The sequence below is a fragment of the Siphateles boraxobius genome, unplaced genomic scaffold, assembly GCF_051911475.1.
Source record: "Siphateles boraxobius isolate OS27281-9 unplaced genomic scaffold, OSU_SipBor_1 5, whole genome shotgun sequence".
Classification (NCBI taxonomy): Eukaryota; Metazoa; Chordata; class Actinopteri; order Cypriniformes; family Leuciscidae; genus Siphateles; species Siphateles boraxobius.
Window position 1 is genome coordinate 8,694,913 of NW_027509141.1, and position 17,787 is coordinate 8,712,699.

Below are 17,787 nucleotides of genomic sequence, written 5' to 3' on the forward strand. Positions count from 1 at the left end.
AATTCTGCACTCTTCACCCCCAAAACTGAGAAGACTAATCAATAAATGACAACACAGACTTTCAGGTTGAAATGGATAAGTCGAAATCTCATCTGACTAGAGTTTTATGTATTTCCCCAAACCCTCTCTCGTCTCTCTCATTCTCTTAGGCTATTATCTGAGGAAATCTTCATAGCATGTGCCTCGCTCGATATCTTTTTTTATTTGAAACTCACACCATTTTCTTTATTGCCCAAACATTTAGTCTATCTGTTCCTGATTAAGGAAGTTAACAGTCGTAACATCAGTCATGATACGTTCATAGGCTTATTTACAAGACACATGTCCACACACTAAAACGCAGCTATTAGCAGTTAGCATGTAGCCAAAGCTTTTCTTTAATACAATTGAAGCCACAGACTTGTTGGTGGCCCGGGACATAATAAATAATATAAATAATAAAAAGTTTTTAGGTTTTAATATAATTCATTGTTGGTTATTGTTTCAAGTTATGTTCTTGTGCTGTTTTATAGCTGGCAGTTATTTGCGTTCCTCATTTACTTTTAATCAATCGCAGGGCTTTCTGTTTTTTTCTCTCTCGCTCTCTCACTGGTAGAGCTCACAGCTGCCATATTAAAAAGCTCACTCTGAGCTTAATGCAACAAATGAGCATTTTTATTTTCCATCTGCTAAAACGTACTTTGAACTTTATTGATTTGCATGTGCTATTTTTACTTCTGAGGTGGAAGAGAGCTCTTAAACTGAGTTTAAAGCAGTTTGCTGCTATTTATTTTACCTCAGGGTTTGTTCTACAAGGAACTCCAGGTGTTTGTGGGTTGTGGTTGACCTCTGGCATACTGGCTCATTTGTAGAGTGCTTTCACTATTCTAGTCCATATGAATGCAATGTTAAACACAAAATGAGCTCTGTTTTAAAAAAAACTCACTGTCTACATTTTGCTAAGGCAAAATGGGAACTTCATAAGCAACTCAGTTGAAATTCTCTACATAGGCGGCTGGTCTCAGTAACAAACACACATCTTTTACTCTTCCTCATGTTTCAGACCTGAATAACTTCATTTCTTCTGTGGAACACAAAATCTTGGTAACAAGTTGAATTCTTGTTATAGACACACAAAAAAAACAGAAACATTTATCCTTTTGGAATGACATGAGAGTGAGTAAATGAAGACATTTTTTTTTCTTTCATTTTATGTGGTGAACTATCTCTTTAAGTTCCCTCCATTGTCAGTCTGATGTTGTTAACCTCACACAGTCTCTCTCTCTTCCTCCGGCCCTGACACTTTTGACTCCGTAATTTTTCACACACTTTGGCCGTAGCTGTCCTAATCTGCCAGTCCTGATACAAAAATAAAGAAAAATATCGATTTATCCATCTATCTATCTATCTATCTATCTATCTATCTATCTATCTATCTATCTATCTATCTATCTATCTATCTATCTATCTATCTATCTATCTATCTATCTGTCTGTCTGTCTGTCTGTCTGTCTGTCTGTCTATCTATCTATCTATCCGTCTGTCTGTCTGTCTATTTATCTATCTATCTATCTATCTATCTATCTATCTATCTATCTATCTATCTATCTATCTATCTATCTATCTATCTATCTATCCATCTATCTGCCTGTCTGTCTATCTATCTATCCATCTATCTGCCTGTCTGTCTATCTATCTATCTATCTATCTATCTATCTATCTATCTGTCATCTATCTGTCTATCTATCTATCTATCCATCTATCCATCTATCTGCCTGTCTGTCTGTCTGTCTATCTGTCTGTCTATCTATCTATCTGTCTGTCTGTCTGTCTCTCTGTCTATCTATCTATCCATCTGTCTGTCTGTCAATCTATCTATCTATCTATCTATCTATCTATCTATCTATCTATCTATCTATCTATCTATCCATCTATCTGCCTGTCCGTCTATCTATCTATCTATCTGTCATCCATCTGTCTGTCTATCTATCTATCTATCTATCTATCTATCTATCTATCTATCTATCTATCTATCTATCTATCTATCTATCTATCTATCCATCTATCCATCTATCTGCCTGTCTGTCTGTCTATCTGTCTGTCTATCTATCTATATGTCTGTCTGTCTATCTATCTATCTATCTATCTATCTATCTATCTATCTATCTATCTATCTATCTATCTATCTATCTATCCATCTATCCATCTATCTGCCTGTCTGTCTGTCTATATATCTATCTGTCTGTCTATCTGTCTGTCTGTCTATCTATCTATCCATCTATCTGTCTGTCTATCTGCCTGTCTATCTATCTATCTATCTATCTGTATGTCTATCTATCTATCCATCTATCCATCTATCTGCCTGTCTGTCTGTCTGTCTGTCTGTCAGTCTGTCTGTCTGTCTGTCTGTCTATCTATCTATCTATCTATCTATCTATCTATCTATCTATCTATCTATCTATCTATCTATCTATCTATCTGTCTGTCTGTGTATCTGCCTGTCTGCTTTCTATTTGTGTCATTCACTGTCAGTTCTTTATCTGTTGCTCAGATCTATTTGTCTGTCTGTCTGTGTTTGTCTGTCTGTCGTATGACATCGTTGAAGAGCAGTCTTTACGTTTTTGGACTGAAATCAAGGACTATTCAAGATAGTTGTTGTGGTGCAGACTTGTGCTGTTAACTTTCAGTGCCCACTTCCTGTGTTGAGCTTCTGGAATTCTCTGTCATGCAAGAAACAGCACAAGAGTGTTCAAAGAGCCTGGAGAGATTTGAGAGAGAGAGAGAGAGAGAGAGAGAGAGAGAGAGAGAGAGAGAGAGAGAGACAGAGAGAGAGAGAGAGAGAGAGAGAGAGAGAGAGAGAGAGAGAGAGAGAGAGAGAGAGAGAGAGAGAGAGTACACACACACACACACACACACACACGCACACGCACACAAACTCACCAATAGACCTCACCTCTCGGGTCCTCTCTGTCAAAGCCTGTCTCCTGATTCAACCCTATAGGGGCTTCTTAAAAGCACAAACCTGTATTTGATACACCTCCATCCAAGAGAAGCAAAGGAAATGTGCACCTGTTATGGATTTTACCTGATCTGTGCTTTTTGTAGGATCAAGATTGTTCAAATTATTTTCAAACCATTTTATTTTTGTATATTTTCAGCACTGAGCAAGCTATCAGTCTATTTTGCTAAGCCACATACACTCAGAAACACACATTAAAGGTCAGTACTATGGCTTCCCTCTGTCTGGTTTTATTGCGTACTGGAGTCTTTTGTCTGTGTTCAACAATTCAGTCAGTTCAGATGCTTCTCAAATACAGGCAGCTTTTAAGGGGGTGTGAGGCATAATGGGTTCTCTTATGTGAGTGTGTGTTTGTGTGTGTGATTGCCATCATTTTGCTTGTATGACATCAGCTATCTACCAGTTTTTTTCTGTATCAAAAATGATCTATCTATCTATCTATCTATCTATCTATCTATCTATCTATCTATCTATCTATCTATCTATCTATCTATCTATCTATCTATCTATCTATCTATCTATCTATCTATCTTTCTATATATCTATCTATCTATCTACCTATCTATCTATCTGTCTATCTATCTATTTATCTATCTATCTATCTAACTATTCTTCTATCTGTTTGTCTGTATTACATCCAACATGGATTGGAAACTCATTCTTTTTTATTTGTGTTCTTTCTCTCTTTCTCAGGTGGGGATGAAGGACAATCCTGCAGTAGATCCGATCATTCATGGTCTTAGAGGAGTGGTGCATCACGGTTAGTAGATGTTTCATGAATAGGCTATTTTAGGTTGAGGGTTTAGTATTGAAATTTATGATATGTTATTTTTGTATTAGTCACATGCATTCGTTAATCGTTCTGGCAACAACTCCTGTTAATTTGTTGATGACCAGTGTGTCTTCTACATGCTGGAATCAAATCAAACTCAAACTCCATGTACAAGCCACATGCGCTTACTGTAAAATAAAGCCTGCTCATGTTTTTGCACCTTTCCCGCAGCAGCTCGCTTTGTATTTTCCGTATGTGTTTCTATGTGTCCATAGAAATGTGTTATTCACTACTGTAAACCGTTGTGACAGGCAGATGGTCAGATAATCAAATTATTTTCATTATTGATTTTAACCGATTGGGGTGCAACGGATCAAAGTTGATCCGTTATCCGTATGGACCAGGCCCCACGGTTTGGTACGCAAGTGATTTGCAGATTAGTTAAGTTTAACCATCATGAGTTAAAGTTTATTATTTGCACGTGTTTTTTTTTTTCCTTGACAATTTACACATATAATCGCTTTTAAACCATTCAAGCGCAAGAAGAGGGGATAGAGAACTCGATCGAGCGCTGTTTCTGATGTGATACTTCAAAATGCACATAAAAACAGGCTGATGCAATAATAGCTACAGAAAGGGCCGCTTAGGATAGTTCGTGAACACCGAATTGATTCCTCTTTCGTCTCTCCTTGTGTTTGAACGGACACATACACCCAAATTTATGTTAAAATACCTGTCTCTGCAAGTATATATATATATATAGTGGTGAGATAAGCTACTACAGTCACAGTGGGTGTTGTGTCAGGCCTGGTAGAAGCTTTTATTCAACTTAAAAATAAACATAAAATGTCCAAAAAGGGGAATAAAGTGTCCAAAATAAACAGGGGCTCTGTTGTCCTCACTATGCTGGAGCACTTGAAAGAAAAGGTAGTGCTCAGGCGGGTTGATCCAGGTAAAGGGGGCGGGGTCCCGGCGGCCGCACGCGCTGCCCTCTTCGGTCCGGTGCACAAGGGGTGGCAGCTTCTTCCCTGGGGACGGCCATTCTCAGCCTGGAGTCGGCAACACATGTATCCCTGCACGGGCATATGGGTCCAGCTACTCACGGCTTGGCACGTGAGGAGTCCCTCCCCGTCCCTTCCTGGAACTACAAGGACACAAGTGTGCATGCATGGGGAAAAGAGACCGGTCTTCCGAAAAGTGGTTTGCCATTTAACAGTGCTGGTGACGAAGCTCCATTCGATTCAGGTGTCCCTCAACATGTGCCTCCAGTCCTGGTTGTTACGGCCCTCCTCCTCTCTCTCACACCCACTCTAGTTGTGAACCTGGCGACGCTGTTCCGTCACTATATATATATATATATATATATATATATATATATACTATACACACACAGTATATACCTGTCATGTATCCAGGCTGGCAAACACACAAACACCCATACATGCGTACACAAACACATTATCTACTCTGTGTCATTTTGTCTCAAGCTTTGTTGAGAATGTGTTTATTTTTCTACTTGTGTTTTTGATTGGCAATCTCTGTTGTCAGGTGATAGAAGGAAAGGTTGGCACTTAGATGAACAAAAGTGGTGCTAGTCTAAGGAAGTACAAGCTGATATACAAACAGAAAAGTACCAAAAGCTACTATTCGTCCATCATACTACTTTTTTGTAAGGGTGGGCTTTTTAACCACTTTCCAGGTAGCCTGACGCCCAAACTCACGCCATGCTCAGACACAGCATTAACCTACTCTTTATAGTTCTCTTTGTTTATTAAAATTATATTGGAGAAACTTTTTATAATGACATACTTCCCCTTTAAGATTTTATATTTTAACTGTGCTAGGGGCACCAAAAGTGATTGTACCCCCCGAAAATTACTTTTTTTATGAAGATGCTGTATGTAACTTTTTCACACTTCTAGAGCATAAAAATACCATAATATATTTGCAGATATTTAGGACACATGCTAAGTTCACATACTCATTTCTCTGAAAAACACTTCTACAGCCAGTTATTTTAATTATTATTTACACGTTCCATGTTGTCAGTCCGTTTTTTTTTTGGGTCTGTGCGATCTCGCCCACTGCCAGGTCACCCAATAGTTATTCGACACCCGGGATGCCAGTCAGCAGGAAACACAGCGTATTGCTGCCAGCAAACAAACTGGGTCAGAGATTGTAGATTCCACACAACCTAAAAAGCCTCGGTATCATCTAAAAATCTCTAAGAACAAGAGCACATTAAAACGCGGATAAATCAACACATCAACTTACAGTGTGTTAGTCTCCTCTGCAACAAATTGCGCTCGTCCATGTTGCGTGTCCTCAAACGTGCAACCCGCGTGAGTGTCGAGTCTGAGGAGGACGGGGCGGGGGAAACAACGATCTCCTATATTTTTTATTTGGACTGCAGTACCTCTTTCGACCACTAGCTGTCATTCTTACAAACTGCTCCTTTAACCTTATGTAAGTTGACCCCCTAAAAGTCATTGAATAGTTTCCCTTAATGTTCCTTCTGTCTGCTTCCAGACATTAAAAGCTCTGAAATGATGAAGACACCACCAACTGCTCCCAGCATGAACTGAACTGTATATTCTGGAATATTAAGATGAAACAGCGAGGTCTGTCCATGATTCAGACATCAGTAAATTGACATCTTTAAAGGTTTCTTAGTTAATATACTCATGTTCTGCCTGCTTTTTAGTCATCTCAGGAACATCTCTCTATGTGTCCGTGCGAAGTTTAAAGGCACGGCGAGGCTTTGATGGTAATTACCGGCCTGCGATTTGTGCTGCCCACTGAGACAGGCATAGAAAGTGAGCGCGAGAGAGAGAGAATGACGAAGTCGTGGTGTAATCCGGGCGCCGTGATACTAAAAGCATCGCACTGCCATTCTGACAAAGATCTCAGCTCTAATGCAGTGTAATAATGGCACTCACTTTAAACGGCTCCCACTCAAAAGGAATTCCACCAAGATAGTTCTGCTTCCAACTGCTGCCAAAAGTCGAAGATGATGATGCTAAATCTGATGACATTGATGAGGTTACCAAGATGTGATGATGGTGATTAACTCAATTTTTACATCTGATTTTCTGAGTTATCCACGCACTTGCAAAAGTCACTGCCATGATGCTAGGATGTTGCCAGGATGAGGTTATGCAGTTGCTATGGTGTTTTATGTGGTTTAAAGAGCCCATCCCCAAGCCCGTTCTGGTCTCGCAACGCGGCCCAGGTCTAGGGACACGAAAAATATAGTATTTTAAAATGTTTTATTTAAAATCTTGCTCTTAAACAGTTTCAAAAGGTGTATTTACACAGACTGTTTATTTTTTAATAATTTCTTTCTTTCGAGGTGCGATAAATGCAATTCAATAATTAGCCTTTGATATACAAATACTAAACAAGCAAAACTTGACATTTCATTCATTTATTTTTATAAATTACTACTGACAAGGCTTTTATTAGGGCATATTAGCATGAGAGCGCAATTCCAAAAAAACAAAAAAAACGCAGATGGGAGTGGAAAGTTCTGCGCTTGATCTACTGCAAATTAAAGAACACAAACCCAGCCGGATAATTTCCATAATGACCAACGCAATCTATCAAGAGCAGCAAAAATTAGCGTCTGGTTTAAGACATGCTTTTTTGGGTGGTAAATATTGCTGCAAACCTTAGTAAATAACCTTGCGTGATTCATTTAAATAGTCTCCTCCCATAAATTTTTACTCTGAATGGGAAACTCTTACAAATGCTTATTAAATAAGGTCAGCCGCAAAAATAACTGTCCATGCCTTTTCAGCGCTTATTTTTCATTGCGTGTCTTTAGTAAATCCTGACAGTAGTTTTTTAAAGATTTCTGAAAGACCAAATTTCGCAACCAGTTCAAGTTGGTCTCATCAGTTCAGTGCGTCGACCAACAGAAAAGCTTCTTGGTTTGAAAGAATCTTCTATGTGGACTGTGCTTCATACATCACTACGCAATTGAAATAAACCTTGCTGCCCCCAAATTTTCATCGAAATTTCGTTAATGTCGTTAATAACCTTTAGTTGCAAACTGGATGTGCTGAATTTGTTCAGGAATCAGACTACATTGGCTGTGCTATGTCTATGATTTACTAAAAAGAACAAGCTCATAAGAGTCATTCGTCAATTAAACTGCACTGGACTTGCTATGTTTCACACTGTAGATTTAGTTTATCCAACTGAATACAGTAAGTAGTGCAGGAAACTCTGTTAGAGTATTTTAAGATGGGGTTCTGTTCACATTGACAAACTCTTAACAGAGCTGAGCGAGAAATTCAGTTCCCAACCCTTCTCTGTTCCCTCTAACGTAAATCCACAGGATTTGTTGCCGGTTGCTTTCTAAAATTATATTTTCTGAGAATATACGGCTACTTTTGAATGCTCATCAATAAAGAAAGATGCTTTTTGTCCCATATTGGTGTAGTTACAGCGTCTACAGCCAAGCCTTGACCCTTTGTCTGCTCTCCTCTCGTAGAGTATCATTTCAATCAGAAGCGCATTTATTCTTCATTTTAATCAAGTCTTTCCACACCAGTCAGGCTACTGCGGCCTGTTTGCTGGAGCGTGTTGATCTTGTTTGCTCAGTAGGGTTAGAGTAGGGGGCGGTGTGAAGGAGTGTGTGTGTGTGTGTGTGTGTTCTCTGCGGGAGCTGGGACAGAGCGGTGTTCTCTCTTCTTATCCCAGACAGATAGGAGCAGGGGGTCTGCACACATTCAGAGCCGTGTCTCACGTGTCAACACTTAGACGGTTATAATTCTAACCTGCCGATCTTCTGCCACATATTTACACTACGCACAGGAAACCGAAACAAGTGATTTGCAGCTCAAATGACACTGATGCGGCTGTATGTGAATTCTTAAACCTGTTTCTCCACACTCTGACTACTAAAAATGAAGATTTTAAGCAGTGTCTGGGTAGTGTTGGCTCTTAAGAGGCATGCATCCATTTTGAGAAGCACAAGGAAAAAATTTTACACACTGTATTAAAAGCCCTCAGCTGGTGGAAGAGAAGAGCTGTCTTGTTAAGTGATCATCCATTAAGCTCCTATAAAGTAATTTCTCTTAATATTTAACCATATGTTAGAAGCGAACATGCCGTATGGAATGGCCCAGTGTGAACATCAGTGCATTTGCCTTTGCTTTAAACAGATTACAATGGAGTTTGAGTTGAGGCAACACATGCAGGCACATCATACAGGCCCTCTGGGAACATGTTACTTGCGAATCCTTAATTCAAGGATGTAAGCTTTTGTTCTTTCGCCTGACGTTAACATGAGCAGGCTTTAATGATTCTCTCATGAAGTTCATGCTTCATTTTAACGTCAGTGGCGAGGACAAATGAGGTCAGTGTAGAGCTTCGCTCACGGGTTCGCTCACGTCAGTAGTTTCAGAGTTATTAAAGATATTAAAGAGGATATATAATGGATAGCAAGGAATTACTTGCTTTTTCAGAGTATGCAGATGTAAAATGTAGATTGAGCTCCCTCTCCAGTCCACTCAGACTATTTATGGAAACAAAGCAACTTGATCAGAAATGTTCACATTTATGACATAGGAAAAGCCTGAAGGACACAGTCTTAACCCTATCACAATGGCGATAAAACACCAAGTAGTAAGTTGTTTTGAGTCAGGGACCGCGGCCAATCTTATATACCAAATTGTTGGATTGTTTACCAAAAAGTGCAGGGATAAACTCTCTAATGCTTGTTATGTCTGTGATTAAATCATAATATGCACATTAATATATGATGACCCAGACTGACATTTACATTTCACATTAGGGTCTATTTAGTATTCAGTAACTTGGCCTGCCCTCATGAACGTCATTGTAAATTACATTTTGCTACAATTCAATAGTTTTCACACGGGAAGAGTAAAGCCAATCATAATAGAGGTCAATCATAATAGAAGTTTTAAAGATGCAGTAACACAAAATGATGGTCAGAGAGATGGCAGAAAATGGGCATGTAAAACGTAATGATGTAGTTTTTTGTGCAAGAAACCTTGACTAATAGTATAAGTGCAGGGTTTTCCATACGTTCATTTATTTGTGGCGGCCCGCCACAATATCAACGCTGACCGCCACACTTTTTTTTTTTACTAAACCTATTTAAAATCGTATTTGATTGCAGAGCGCCGTATTAACGTTAAAGTGAGCAGCGTACGTGCGTCTCCATACGTAAATAGAGGCATGGAGGTGTACAACAGTGAGTGCAGGGAAGTTGTGTGTGACAAGGAAAAGTGCAAAAACAGTCAATAGTCAATTACACTCAATCAATTATTCAATAGATTCAGAATCCATCATATATTACGGTCCCAAAATCGACAACTCTCACAGCCCAAACTGAATTTTTTTTTAAAGTTGTCATCTGTACATCTGTACATAAACTCTCTCTTTCTGTATCAAATGTAACATGTGTTGTACAAGGTTTTTATCAGTCAAGATGAATTAAATTATAATAAAACTAAAGGCTAAAACATATAGAACAGCTAATATACTTACCATTGCCATTCTATTTGTAGTAAATGTCTGCACTTTACTTGCACAATGTTTGATTTGTTGTGTGTAATGCAGCCAGAAATGATGTGATCTACTTACCATCACCAATTTTATTACTGATCATTTTGTGATGATCTTCTATTACTATTAAATATTCTCTCTTGACTAATGTGTTGTCCCTTTCACCTACTCACTGTTCATTGTGTTCATTTTTTTCAATGAATTTGTTAATCATTTCATGAGGAACATGTGATGTTGTTACTGGTGTTGTAAAATTGTGCTGTATGAAAACGGGAGTTATCCCTAAAAGTTATTGGGGTAAATAAATAGCATATTTGACAGCTTCATGCTCTATGACGAAATTGTTTAATAAACCGATCCACAAGCATTATTTTGTTGTACATTATTCAACACGCCGTTTTAGTCTAGACTATAGAGATATTAAAAACTAGAAACTACTATTTAGTTCCCTTAACCGCTTTTGAATTTGAACCGCTATCGTTCAATTCTATGACAGCTGTGTTGCGTTCAGTCCAAGATGGCGGAGCTGCAGCTCTGCGCATGGGTGCGTTTGTTGCAATGGAACGTTCTATTGAGTTTCGCCTCTTGTTACTTCTATACTCTTTGCCCGTACCTCTCTCTCTCTCCCTCATGGAAAACCGCTGCACAAATCTGTCCAATACAGCGCTCTCAATGTTGGAGACCCAGCTTTAAAAAGTTATTAGCCAGCATGCAAGTGGCCTAGCTAATAATGAGAGCTAGGTTATTGTTAGAATATAGCTGGATTTTCGAGGTTAGCACGCTCTATATAGCTGGTAGTCAATATCCATGCATCGTGCACCCCATACTCGCCCCACAACCCCCTACGATACCCCCCCCCCCCCACCCCACCCCACCCCGCGCACCACAGTTACACTGTCTTTCTGTGGGAAACACTGAAGTGCATTTACAATGCTACAACAGTGTACAAAATGGCCTCTTTTTTTTCTAAAGTTTTGTTATTCTACCTACAAATGCAAAATCTCTCATCATATTCCCAGAATATTGATGTTCCTAAAAGCACATCGTGATGGTAATCCATACAACCCCAGTGGATGAATCAATGTCTTCTCAAGCAAAACTGTGTGTGTGTGTGTGTGTGTGTGTGTGTGTGTGTGTGTGTGTGTGTGTGTGTGTGTGTGTGTGTGTGTGTGTGTGTGTGTGTGTGTGTGTGTGTGTGTGTGTGTGTGTGTGTGTGTGTGTGTGTGTGTGTGTGTGTGTGTGTGTGTGTGTGCGTGTGTGCTCAACCCTCTCGTGAACATGCATACGAGAAATTATGGTTAATGGTAAAAATTGGTTTTACAATATTATTATTTTTAACACACACCTACCTTTCTGCTTCAAAATCCATTGATTCATCAACTAGGGTTGTACTGTGTGGGTTTACTGTCATGATGACTGTACTTTTTTCCATATAGTGTGGGCTTCCATTCACTGGCATTATATGGACTCAAAGAAATGGATTATTTTTGTAAGAATCTTTGTTTGTGTTTATCTGAAAAAGGAAATATGTAAACACCTGGGATGTTAAATGAAACCCCTTTAATAAACATTAAAAAAAGCATTCACAATAATGGGGCTTGATTTTAACCATTAGAAATTGTGCCTTAAAAGTAGCCCAAAATATCAACATTTCCTTACTCTTGCACTGGCTCTGCACAATCTCCCAGTGTGAGGCAGCTGATGTCCTCATGACGGACGTTTGGGCGGCGGGACTGCATGTGGCGGAGAGTCCATGGCGTGCTGGGTTCAGACACGGATGTGTGACTGGAGTGTTTGCCCTGTGGCTGTGTGTGCGTGTGACAGAAAAGCGCTCTGTGGCATCCATTACCATGCCACTGAGGCACAGCAAAAGCTTCTCTCTCTGTAGCTCTACATTCCCAGTCCAACCTTCAGGGGATTACCATTCATTCAACCTTAACTTCAATATACACACAACACAAGGCATGTTAGCCTTCCCATTTACACACTAGCCACCCAGCTGCATATAAATGAGCGCATGCTTCTGTTTATTTTGCTATCTCTCTCTTTGAGTGATAATGAGACGGCTATCAGATTGCAGTATCTCTAAACCCTGCTGTGATTTGTAGTGGCGTTGTGCGTCGCGAGTTCATGTTTGTCCTCTCAAGCCGCACCAGTCATCAAGTACTGTTCGCTCAACCAAGAATCACTTCTCTGGGGTGCATAAATCAAACCAGTGAATGAGGTCTATGTTTCTCTACAGAATGCATTACAATTCCATTGATTCAGTCTTCAAGGGACGTTTTGAAGTCTCCATTTACCTGGCCGTCGCCACTCCGATTGTCAATACAGAATCGCACAAACAACCCAACGGGACAGACGTTGTCAACACTGCATTTTTAAGGGTTGGACTGTTCAGGCTGTACTATTATCAAATGTGCAGAATTTGATTTCTAAATCAAATGCCATTTGCATGCTAAGCTCCTCTAAACAGGTTTCCCAATGTTAGGTTTGGAAAATGGGTCAGCAAGATACTTTATTCTTTGTGCATCATCCTCGCTTCGCATCAAACCAATCAGCGTTCTGCATCTGTTTATCTTGATTTCAGGCGCAATGTTTGAGCATTTGAAAATCAGAACAAGAAACACTCAAGTTGAAAGCGGTTTTGGTTTTATCATGTCGCCAGGCCAGCCATATGTTGGGCAGGCATTGTTGGATGGAACTGATAAGCGTTTCAATCTGAGGAAGATTATGGGTAGAAATCTGCAGATTGTGTCCTCTCGAGGATTGAGTGGCTTTAAAACGCTAAACGCACAAATCATCCACAGCTTGAACGTTTAGTCTGGCCCATGTCCCTTTTTGGAATAACAACAGACAACAAGTGGAGGAAAACCATTCCAGGACAAATCAGAGATTAATCGCAAAGTTGCAGCTGCTCCATTTCGCTGTTAAAATAAATAAATGAATAAAAAAAGTTTCATAACCTGAGTTTTATACTTTCTAAAGAAAATGCGTAGTTAAGGCTGATTATTGGATTCCATTCAATTCCAAGTCATTTAAATCTCAATTACTAAAAGACTTTTAGTAGACTTTTAACTAAAAGTTTTTTTTTTTTTAAGTTGCCATCAATTCCAGCATTTTGGATCATTTTCACAAAAGTTTCATGGCCCCCAGAATATTGTTTTTGTATAAATATATCTGAACATGAAATATATCGAAAGAAAGAACAGACACTCTTGCTTTTTGAGCAAAAAGCTGAGAAAGTCAGATTTTTGTCAAAGACCACATCCAGATCAGATTCAGAGCAATGATCAAAACACAGATGAATTAGATCGAGTCCATCAACACCCCCAAAGCTTCACAGTCCTAAAGCTCGTCCTGGGTTGACGTTTCATTCTGTAACGATGTATGCTGTTTAATGTTGATGATCACATAATTTTACGTATACATTTCCTCACATATCCTATCGCTTGTTTCTGCCCCTTCTTCACATGTGTTTTAATCAGGAGGTTCAGTACTCTTTCAGAAGATGTGTACAACAGTGAAAACACAGAAAGCCGGAAAATTCTGTCAATGGCTTAAAGAGTTAAGAAGGATCAGAATCCTGCTCAAAATCCTAACAATATAAGCATCAGCACTAATTATGACGTCTTTATACAACCACTGCTAACCAACAACCACTAAAATCCTTGTTCTCAACATGTTCTTTGTTGTTGTTGTCGTTCCAGAGAAAGAGACATTTCTAGAGCCCTTCGTGCTCCGAGACCTGTTGCCGTCTTCAATTGGGAGCTACTACCGTTACATCGGCTCTCTGACCACCCCACCCTGCAGTAAAGTGGTGGAGTGGATCATCTTCAGCCGGCCTGTGTTCCTCTCCTACAAACAGGTGAGTCTTTCTGACACACATATGTAGGGGGTTTGAAGTTATTCATGCTAGTCGAGGGTTTAAAAAAAACATTTATTTTAAGACATATGCCGAATTATACCAAACAAGATTGGGAACTTATTGTGCATCTTTATTCAAAGTAGAGCACAAAGTCAAAATTCCCATTAAACAGAGCGGCTGACCCAGTTTAGAAGTCTGAGGAATTAAAACCGTTACACATTTATTAGACAGAGTTCACGAAATGGACCTTAAAAGACCTCAGACTTTCACCACACTCACTCATGCCTCTCCATTTGTATGCCATGCTTGCGCACATACATCCTGTTCTCCTTCTCGGCAATGCTCCTGAGCTCTGATTGATAAGAAATACTCTCAAACTGAGAGTTTACACTGTGATAGAACAAAACCAACAGTCAAAAGTGGGGCATCTTCGTGCTAACAGGCTGCATGAACAGCTATGTGAAGGTCAGGTGAGTTAACTCCAAAGTGCAGAGGAAAGAAGCTTGGTTTTAGAGCAGATAATCATCAGAGTCTCACAATCACCACTGTTAGACTCAGATACCAAACAAAGAGAGACGTGATAAGCAGTGTTGTGCAAGTTACTCCCAAACTGTAATACATTATATATTACTTGTTACTGTTATTTAAAAGTAATTCATTACCTTACAATATTACTGTCTCAGAATTGTAATGCGTTACATTACTCCTGTATTACTTTTGAGTTACTTTCACCAAAATAACTATACAAGAGTAGAACTTAACACTCTAAAATGACTAGGGCTGTAAGGATATGCCATATCATATGAAACCGAAATCGCAACACTCAGATCCACGAACCTGCAGAATGGCGACACACCCCTTCCAACTCCCAGCGTTATCCATACCGTCCAGATCCAATGCTACCACATCTTTAAATTACTATTAGTATTATCTGAAGTTAACTTAACATTATAAAATACGTAGACCTACACCACAAAACTAGTTGAGGATAAATTATTTAAAATTTGGGAATTCCAGCGTTATGGACATTACATTTGCAGTCAAAACTTGAAATATAAATTCTCAGAAAATGCATTAATACCAAAATATTGAAACGTCTGTTTATCCATAGGCTCCTCCCTGAAAGGAGTCCAGACATTAAAAAAATATCAGTCTACACATGCGTTTTATATTTAATATTAGGGAAATAGACAGTCATGCGTGACAAAAAAAATCTTTAACTTTTAGGAGGCAACGATTTTTTTTTGTTGTAATTCTGTGAATTAGCCTACACTGCGCAAATCGGATGAAGAAGGGTTGGCTCTCCACAGAACATAAAATATTCATTTTATTTTATTTTTCGTGTTCGCATTTATGAGGAAAAAACAATGTTACAGACGTGACAGTTCTCCGTTATGGACGCGACCGCTATGAAGCGGCACTAAAAGACTGCTTTAAAACTTTCACAGAGACCTTACACACACAAAGCCTTTCTTTAAAGTGAATTTCGTTTTGTATTAATTGTATCTTAATTTTAATCAATGTTTCGTCAACCAATTGCCTGGATTTAAGCGCGTGAACTGGAGCGCGTCTCATAAATGAACCGAAACTCAGCGTATAAGGTAGCCTATTCACGGACTTGAAAAATATATCTATATTGAAATGTCTACTTGTAAACAGAACAATTCAAAACGAAAGAAAACAGACTGCTCTCTGCTTATGAAATGAAATGTGCATTTCTCTCTGGTGCATTCACTACTGCGAAGATCGCGAGTCAGCATCGTCAACTTCATCTTGACTTTATTAATAAACAATTAAAATGTCTCCTTGCTATATTTGACATATTCATAATCATTGCTTTTGCCGGTTCTTTGTGACAGCTTTTAGGTGCTTTATCGGCAGCGCCGCCGCCCTTACATGAACGCGTCACCACGGCATCAAAAACATGATTGCGTGATGAAAACATGAAAAATAGCACATAAACATAGCCTAACTGTTTAGAAAAAAAAACACAGAACGAATAGCCTAATGCCCATACGTCCATCTCGCGAATGTATAGTCTTCTTCATGCCATCTTCACCATTAGCTACTTTTCCACTGGCCAGCGCGAGCACAGAGGCCTAAATCATACCTCACGCCACTCCTGTAAAAAATAAATCGCTATACAAATATATCAGACGCTGCCATTTAGTCTTTATTTACAGACTTGGACACCACACGCGGCTATTGACTGACCACGAACAGGTAATTTAGCCTACTTGCATTTTTCATTCGTTATAATGTCTCGCGGTTTTGCTGTTTTTTGTTGTTGTTTGTTTTACAATTAAAACTAAAAGTCTGTTGTAACGCAAGCCTTACTGAACATGTACCGAGTAAAATATTACTGAAAATTGATAAGTAATGCCTTACACTACTGCGTTACAGCAAAAAGTAATATGTTACTGTAATGCATTACTTTTGTAACGCGTTACTCCCAACACTGGTGATAAGTGAGGACTAATGTTTATAATGTACAGGGAGGGAACACAGTGGCTGTTTATAAAGGTTGTTCTCCGTCAGAAACCAATCCATCTCTGGCCTCTCTGCGGCTTCTGATCTCACCGCGTGAGGGTTTGCTCTCACATGTGAAAGATCAAAGGACATCTGTACAAAACTCATCCGGCCGGCCATGTAAGATTCCATGTTATTTCAAAGTCATTTCAAGATTTATAACGGTATGGTGTTAGGCTGTAACGATAAAGTCAATATTTTAAAAGAAATAGACAAGCAGAGAACACATATTTAATTTCACACTCTAAAACGAGACGTGATGGGCGTAAGCACTAACTCTGTGTAAATCATTCCTAAAACCATTATTGCACAATTCGTAAATGAGTTTTAATTATTTAAGAATTATTTACAGATACTTTTGTTCTGCTCGTTTAACTTGAATAGGGCTTGATATGCCATTCTATTGTATTGTGATTGTTGAATGTTCAGCCAACGCAATACTGAAAATACATAATTTTTGTCCACTTGAAATTGTGGAAACTTGTCCGCAAGGTAGACAAGAGGAAGACACATAAAACGCATGACCGAAACAACAATTCTAAAAAAACATACAGTATAATAGGTGTACCTTTTCGTACAATCCAAGTCATACAATAACGGAATATTCTAGTTTTCATGAGAGTTCGTTGGTCACAATTGTTGACTAATGTACAAATTGTTAGTGATATTGACTATTTTGTTTATTATTGATATTACTATTATTGATATTTTTTACTGGCGCCACTTTAATTAGCACTCTGATAGCATATTGTGCTTTAGCTGCTAGCTACTATACCTACGCACCACTATTATAGTCACACACATTCAGACGAATGGCTATGACAGTTGTGCCATGTCTTGTGCTGTTTTTAAGTGTGCCCCCATGATGGGTTTCTTAGTGGTAATTATAACAGGTTAGTCCCCTTTTCCACATTGTTTGGACAATGGACAAAAGTCTTAAAGTTTAAACCATTTATGATGCATTATAAAGGCATTTGCATGACTTTACATATAGCCAAATGATCACTGGACAATCTGCTCAGTCATAGCCCAGATTTTGTCAGATGTGTGAGTCACTATCAGTATCCAAATGTTCTGAGC

At 38.9% G+C, this 17,787-nt stretch overlaps 1 protein-coding gene across 1 annotated transcript in view; it reads left to right on the forward strand.

The window, feature by feature from the left end:
• ptprga (protein tyrosine phosphatase receptor type Ga) overlaps positions 1-17,787 on the forward strand; it is a 290,375-nt gene that overhangs the window by 216,787 nt on the left and 55,801 nt on the right. Inside the window, exons 6-7 of the mRNA XM_077202673.1 lie at positions 3,692-3,758; positions 14,021-14,178. Of these exons, the coding sequence (XP_077058788.1) occupies positions 3,692-3,758; positions 14,021-14,178 (225 nt within the window). The remainder of the gene's footprint in view (positions 1-3,691; positions 3,759-14,020; positions 14,179-17,787) is intronic.